Below are 8,185 nucleotides of genomic sequence, written 5' to 3'. Positions count from 1 at the left end.
AGAGGGGCCACACGTAGGGGAGTCTGCAGACAAGCTGGTGCCCCTGACAGTAAGATGTGAGTGAAGGGGGCAAGTGAAAAATGATGTCAAAGAATAACTCCCTTTTAATAGACACTATGCATCATTCTTCCAAAATCTGAAGGTGATGCCAAAATTTGGAGTTCTATGAAACTGCTTTTTCCTTTGGGCCCTTTGATGTGTTCAGGTTCATTTCTCCCTCTGTTGCTGTACCCATGACAGCAGATAGCACTAACTGGGGAGGTGTACTGTGTGGGCCCTCCTATTTCTAAAACACACAACTTGTCTCTGTTGAACTGGTAATTGCATTCCAACCTAATAAACAGATAATTTGAATGGAATTTTACTTTTTAGACCAGGAAATGTGTTAGCTAAGTCTGAGGAGCTGTTGTAAGGGAGGCAAGAAAAAGTTCACTGAAAGGAAAACAGATTAGAATATATGGAAGAAAATGGTTTTATACTTGACTCTGAGACTAGAGTTAAAAACTTATCAGTTTACCAGATCTAACACATCTGAAACAAATATAACTCCATTTATTATTTGTTTGTAAAAATTAGAAGGATAGAAGAGAAAATTTTTGTGACATCAACTTTTGACCTAGAAAGGAAGTATAAAAGGGTCTCGGGTAGTTTAATTTTCTCAGGAATAGTTGGTCTTAGTGTTATAAAAAAAGGCTAGGGAAGGAAGAATAATTATATACTTTCATTTTCTAGGAATAAATTCATTCTAATTATGTCTCATTTTTTCCTTCTTGATTCTTGTCCTGATGGAAAAGAACAAAGCAGGGCATTGACCTCAGTTGAAGTCTCTCCAGGGACTCTGAGTAACAGTGCAACATCTTTCTGAACTTGACACTGCTCTGTGTAGACTCTTGCTTTTGGCTCACCAGAGACTGGGGTATCAGCCTGTTCAGGGCTGCTGAGTCAGGACCTAACTTCCCTCTTTTTTTTTCCCACTTGCCATTCTTATCTATGATGACCTATTTAACTCAACAATCAAATGATGGGTCTTTAAAATGGTATCATTTTCTGCCTCCTCATCACTGATGATTTTGAAGAAAGAATCTAGATACAATAAACATAGGGGTGCATGTATCCTTTTGAGTTAATGTCTTTGTGTCCTTTGGGTAGATCCCTAGGAGTGGGATTGTTGGGTCATCGTATAGGGAAGGGGGACAGAGAGGGATCAGAAGGAGGGAGGAGTGTGGGGGTCTATGGTGATGATCTGTGGGTGAAGTGGGGGGAAGAAGGAAATTAAAATTGTTCATTTTAAAATGAACAATAATGTAAGTAGATAAATGAAAATTTAAAAATCTAAAAAAAAAGTAAGTTATTTATATAACTGCCTTAAAATGACCAGCAACTTTAAATTTATTTTCCATAATAGTTTAAAATTATTTTTCTTATATACCTTGGCTTATTATTATTTTTCTTATATACCCTGGAATTTGTAGAAACTGCTGACCTTTGTGCTTTTCAAAATCCTAACAATATCTATGGACTCTACTTTCCTACTACCTAAATTGGGTTTTACTTGTTTGCCAAGTTCAATAGCTTAATGCATTCAATGTTGGGCTTGTCGCCTCCCACCTTATTTCCTTTGCCTCTGCATTTTCCACTTCCTATTACTTCCCACACATCATCCCAGCTTAAGTTGCTAAACCAGTTTTGAATTTAGGCCCAGAAGTGATTTAAGAGGTTTAATCCTGCCTCCGCCTTACCAACACCATCAAATGGAGTTTAGTCGTCACCTTCCCTTCTGGATATAGACATGAGAAGTGGTGGCCTAGTAACATGCTGAGTGATCCCTTAAATCCAGCCTGCAGATCTGAATTTGACATACCCACCTAAGGAATGAAATCAGGTGATATGATGACTGCATAGTTTATGTAAACTTGATCTGTTTGCTCATCTAGTGTGCAAGAGAACAGAAAACAGACTTTAAAGTTTATCTGTGGGTCTTCTTGATAAATCTCAATCTCTTTGATAAGACATTAACTAAATCAGATATGACTAGGTCTTCATTAATGTTTTACTTTTAAGAAGACTGATGAAATGTAACTAGTCAACTTATTACTTTATTGGTATTTCCCGATGTTTGAATTATCACCTTCTGAATGCAAGTTCCTTATAGAAATCTTTTTTAACTAATCTAATTTTGTGACATTATGTTAATTAAGATTAAGTTATATAATATGTAAATATATATAAATTGGGATAATGGCAATTCTATATAATATGCTCAAAATGAATATTCTATACTTATGCATATGACTTTAAGTGAATATATATATGTTTATGTTACAGTGTGTATGTGAATATATTCACTATATTCATAATATTAGCATTTTTGAGCATGCATTGTGATCTAGGAACTACTTGCTGTATTCATATATTAATTCAGTTGACTTTATAATAACCTTATGTAAGTATTTCTGTTAGCTCAATTTTACAGATCAGGAAAAGGTACACTGAGAATTTAATAATTATTAATAGCTACAGAATCAGGAAGCAGCAGATCTAGCACTTAAATTTCTGTGGGCTGTTTTCAAGGCTTAGATCAAATTAATCCCTACAATATCCAAATAAATTAGAGCAACATGATTTATCACTTCTTATTAGGATCATATGAGGATGATTAAGGTAAAGATCTCTGAAAACTGATGAATGTTAGCACATGACTGAGGGGTATCTGAGACCCCCCCCAATCTGCATTCTCTAAGACATGCACCCATCCATGCAGAACAAGGCAAAGCATATTCTTAGGGTAAAAAGATTTTAATAGGGTTCATGTGCACAGAGACAGAGAAGAAGAGAGGATATTATCTTCCCAATACCAAACCCAAAGTTACTCATCTCCTCATGGGTAAATTCCAGTCAAACAGGGTCAGTCCAAAGTGGGACCAATGAAGCAGCCTGAAATCTTGCCCCAAGTTAAGGCAACTTCTGTCAGGAAAAATAAAATAGAAAATAAAAGGGACCAAGCAAGTCTAGAAAGGAGCAAAATCAAAGTGCAAATCAAAGTAACAGCTGCCACTGTCAGCCTCCCCATATGTCTCTTTCAAGTGTCTCTACATGTTTCTCCCCTGGCTGTCTCGTTCAAGTCCCCCAAGTCCCTCATGCAGGTCCAGAGCCTAGAAGCCAAATGTACCCTTCTTCTCCAAGTCTCACCCCACCTTCCGTGTTACAGTGCTTCTTCACCTGGCCACCTCGCTCTGACCACCATTAACTGGGGCAGGGAATACAGTGCCTTCCTAACGTGACAATTTTTTCCCCCTCTTTTGGTCCAGGCTCACGTGTTCTCTATGTCACCATGCTGACCATGGTGTTACATGTTACATGCTGTTACATGTTGATCAAGTATCTAACTTCCTGACATTTATGACATGTAAATTGTCCAGTCTCATCCTTTGAGTGCCATTATACTGTCTTCAGTTTTCCCCTCTGGACTGGAATTCATAACTTAAAGGGGATTACTCTTGATATTTTTGTCTGGATTCCTATAGAATCAAGTATGTGGGTCAAAGTTTAGAAACAGAGCAATTCAAATAGCTTGTCTTTGGCAGCTATGAAGTGGGTGAGGGGCTAAGTGTTTTCAACTATGGATAAAATGACCCCTGAATCTCTTCTGCCCTCAAATAATCCTTCTGCTTTGCTATCAATATTACAAATGCATCACTGAAAAGGATTCCTGGGCAGAGGAAATAAAACCCCAAAGGATATAGATTATTTTTGAATTGCTAAGGAATAAACAGTAAGCCTCAAAGGAAAATGGCATTTATATGAACCTGTGGAACCTTTAACCTAAAGAATCAGATTGTCTTTATGTAAACCACTCTAATACATTCACACACAGCCCCCACCCACAAATTTCAACTTTTTCTAGTAAATCAGCAGCCAATTGAGATGCCCATTTAATTACCTGACTTAGTCAAGATGGATAAAGAAGTCAGGCTGGTTGTTCCTTAAATCTAGAATTTTTTTGCTCTTAAAGAACATGGTGACATTGAGAACTTAGCTTATAAATTTTTTAATTAGAAAAATATTTTGAAAAGTTCTAAAGGTGAAGATAGATACCAAATAAATTTGATTCATATTTAATTATTAGACTTACATTAATTTTGAATGTTTGCTTTATTCATATCTAATTAATATTTTAAATCCTCTCTAGATAGTAGTGAAAGAGAGGAAGGGAAGATATAATTGAACTATCTTAATACTTTGCTCATGAAAGACTGAAAAATCATGTTTAATTCCTATAATCTTAAATCTGTTACTAATTTAACCATCAAACCCTTTCTTCCTTGGAAAATGTTAATAAATGCAACACAACTTGGAAAATACTGGTGCATAGACATGTAGTGAGAAGATACAATAGAAAGAGGATGTCAAACCATTGTGAGTATATCTAGTTTAGTGATTTTAGGACTATTTTTTGGTTATTCCAGCTTTATGAGTAGGGTTAAGCTCTGTACCTATAGCCACATTTTAGGAAGTCTGTGTATTACACACACACCTGCTCTTCTGACATAGCCCTATTTCTATTTACCTCTACAGAACCCCATTGTGTCTGTGTTGATATAAAATTCTGTGCACTGTTGATTTACTAAGCACAGATGTGTACTTTCCAATAATTAAATATACATGTATCCTTTAAGAAAAAGGTTTATTAAAAACTAAGGGTGGCCAAGTGCTTGGAAATGGCAGGTGTTCTATAAGCATTAAATGATTTACTTTTTTGGGTAATTTAATGCAGTCTATTTGTGTGCATGTATTAAGGACAGGAATATTTATCCAAGTAAGGCATAAGTCCCCCCAATAAAGTTATTTATTCATTTGTCCTGGGGTGTCCCAAGCTCTAATATGATTTTGTCCAGGAAGGGCAGTGTTCGCCCTCACCTCACTTAGACCATGTTGAACAAAGTATATACATTTAGTTTTTCTGCAAATGTGAAATAAATGTCTTGTTCATACTTAGAACCTTATATATTTTCTTCAATTCACGAAAAGTCATGAGATTATAGCAACTGCTTGTTATATATTTTGCATTACCTAGAGGTTTAACTTCCTCCTATTAAGGTTTTCAACTATCGTATATTCTAATACTATGAAAGACCATTCACTCACCAAATACCGAATTTATAACAAAGAATACAAATCTCAACAGCTAAATAGAAGAGATGGCATAGGGCAAGGTGGGGGGGGAGCCACAGATCATTGAGATCCTCTCCAATATGCCATCGTCCCCCCTGAACTTCACATATTTACCAGTCCTGAACCCCCCTCCTCTGAGACTTTTATGGAGAATTTACTGCATAGTTATGAATAATTAAATCATTGGCCATTGGCAACTGAACTCAAACTCTAACCCTACTCCCCTCCAGAAAATCAGGGATTGGGGTCAGGAAGCCCCACAAATTACATAAATTGAATACCTTGTCAACCAGTCCTCAAAAACTGTAGGTGTTTCCCAAAATTCATCTTCATTAACAACAACAAAACAACAAGACACACTTACCACTCACAGCACTTAAGGAATTCCAAAAGTTTGGGTAACTGTGAGGGAGGGACTGTGGTTGAAGATCAAATATGTATGGGGAAATAAATTTGGTTCGCTTGAAAAACCCAACATGTATATTCCCTACAATCACAACAAAGTGACTGTTGAAGTAGAATAGAAGTTCTCATTTTAAAGATAACTGTTTTTACTGAATTGCAGTCTTTCCTGGCAACTCTGACTCTTCTCTTTCCTTCCCTTTCCATTCAGTTTGTTGCCCAGCCTAATTGTCAACAGCTGCTGGCATCTCGCTGGTATGATGAGTTTCCAGGATGGAGGAGAAGACACTGGGCAGTGAAGATGGTGACATGTTTTATAATAGGACTTCTTTTTCCGGTCTTCTCTGTGTGCTACCTTATTGCTCCTAAGAGCCCACTTGGACTGTTCATCAGAAAGCCATTTATCAAGTTCATCTGCCACACAGCATCCTATTTGACTTTTTTGTTCCTGCTGCTGCTTGCCTCTCAGCACATCGACAGATCAGACTTGAACAGGCAAGGTCCACCACCAACCATCGTCGAGTGGATGATATTACCGTGGGTCCTGGGTAAATGTGTTACTAATAGAAAATATAATAAAACCTGTTACTGCCATGGATTTTGCTGCTCAGAAAATATTTATCACAATGTTGGGACATAGGAATGTTTAAAACAGGTTCTGACCATTGTAGCTTCAAGACCTAGTCCCAAGGCTATATTATAGGTTGTGGTGAGCAGGCTCCCAAATACAGTCTATGAAATATAATTTTAAGCTTTAGAGTTCCAGGTTACAGTGACTTCACAACCCACTAAGAATTCTCTGGAATTTGCTTGTATTTTTATTAATAATACAAAAGGTGAAATGATACCTTTTAACATCTTTCACTGGCCATATATAAACAAGCATTCTAATTTCCTGAAAAAGTTATGCTTTCTAAAAGAGCAGTATAAATCACTGTTCATAATTACTGACTCTGTATGTAACTATAACCATTTAAAAAACAATCATTTTAATTTTACCTTTGCAATATTACAGTGAATCAAAATAATAGTAAATTAAATAATGACACTCTCCAATCTTTATGTTATTTTCATAGAAAGATGCTTTTGTATCTGAGAAAATCATGGTAAGACAGAAAAATCTAATATAGTTGGTGAAAACCTTGTTTTTTTCTTTTCTTGTTATTGTAGCCATAGTTAACATTTATATTTCTTATTCTCTTCTCTATCCTACTGTGGTTTGCAGAGAAGTCACATTTTTCAACTTAGCTTATCATTTTAAACCTCTCTGGTATCATATCAATCTCATCATTTAGTAATTAGAAAATAGGTGACAAATTTTATGATTCACAATCTCAAAATACCAGTGGGTTGGTTAACTGTCAAAACCAGTGGAGAAACTATAAAATGAAGAAAAGGCAAGGAAAATTTACAGTATGTGAATCTAAGATAGTTATATGTTTTCAGTTTTAAAGATTATAAAAACTCCACATCCTGACAATAAGAACAGTTCATAGGCACATGATTCGATGTGTTTTATCTTTGCTGCTAAAAAAAAAAAAAAAACTTGAATTAACTTTAAAATAGAATATGTTCTCATTAATCTGAAGTATATACAGTGTGATGGTGCTTAGAGGGAATTTTTAGATAATCTATCTTACAAAATAAAATAATTATGACAATGCAGCTGATATTCAGTATAGAATTTTCCTACCTGTCTCCATCTAAATATATCATATTAATTATAAGTTTTTATGGTGCTTTCTTCATAAAAAAATTCTTGGAAGCAATTTTAACTGTTTAGAAGGTTAAGTTTCCCATTATGAGTAAAGTGGTCATTGGTTGCCACTTTAACAACTTATAAACCTTGTAACAGAATTTTTCTTGAAAGTTGGCTAGAAGAAATAATATCAAAGCACAGCTAAATGAATAAATAAGGTCTCGATGTAATTGTGAGCATTATAATTTCAGCTGAGACAAATAGCTGTCAACAGGAATATTTTAATTCTTCCTCCCTGACTGCAAGAAGTTGATTTCTCTGAAAAATTTTACTATGAAAAAGACATTCTCTAGAATTAAAAAGAAAACATATGAATGATCATTTTACTTATAAGGCATAAGAAAAAATGTTTCTGTACAAAATAGGTATATCAAAAATAGCTATATTTTCATCAAGCCTGCAGAATTCTGAGTGCCTCATTCTGAGACTGAGTACTAAGTGTTTCTCTGGATCTGTGATTCTACATTTTGGGTTCTTGTAGAGAAAGTATGTATTTGAAAACATGCCCACGCTCTATCACTAAGAGAACCTTTCAGGGTAGTTTGAAATTTTCAGAGTTTCCAATGTTTTCATCAGTAAGATTACAGATTTAGAGTAAGGACTACTTCCTTCCTTCTAAGTCCTATTAGTTTTGGGGGTCTGGGGGGAAGGATTGTTGGGGGGAGGGTGGAGAGTGGATTGATAAGGACAACAGAGTAGGATGCTTTAGTATTTTACCGAGTGTGATACAGACAAAAAGGAGTGGTCTGACTTGAGAACATACTAATGAAACTTTTACTTTTGTCTCACTTAATCTGGCTGTCTAAAAGAAAGTATGTATCCCTCTATTGTAAGGGTCTAGATTTATAATAA

General features: G+C 35.5%; 1 protein-coding gene across 2 annotated transcripts in view; it reads left to right on the top strand.

Moving 5' to 3' along the window:
• TRPC4 (transient receptor potential cation channel, subfamily C, member 4) overlaps window positions 1–8,185 on the top strand; it is a 188,157-nt gene that overhangs the window by 130,497 nt on the left and 49,475 nt on the right. For both annotated transcript variants that reach the window (XM_012723340.1, XM_004680219.2), the window contains exon 4: window positions 5,786–6,122. In XM_012723340.1, the coding sequence (XP_012578794.1) occupies window positions 5,786–6,122 (337 nt within the window). The remainder of the gene's footprint in view (window positions 1–5,785; window positions 6,123–8,185) is intronic.

This window comes from Condylura cristata, unplaced genomic scaffold (genome assembly GCF_000260355.1).
Source record: "Condylura cristata isolate star-nosed mole 26May11 unplaced genomic scaffold, ConCri1.0 scaffold00010, whole genome shotgun sequence".
Classification (NCBI taxonomy): Eukaryota; Metazoa; Chordata; class Mammalia; order Eulipotyphla; family Talpidae; genus Condylura; species Condylura cristata.
The sequence above is the reverse complement of the archived record's forward strand: the minus strand, read 5'-3'. Positions and strand labels throughout refer to the sequence as shown.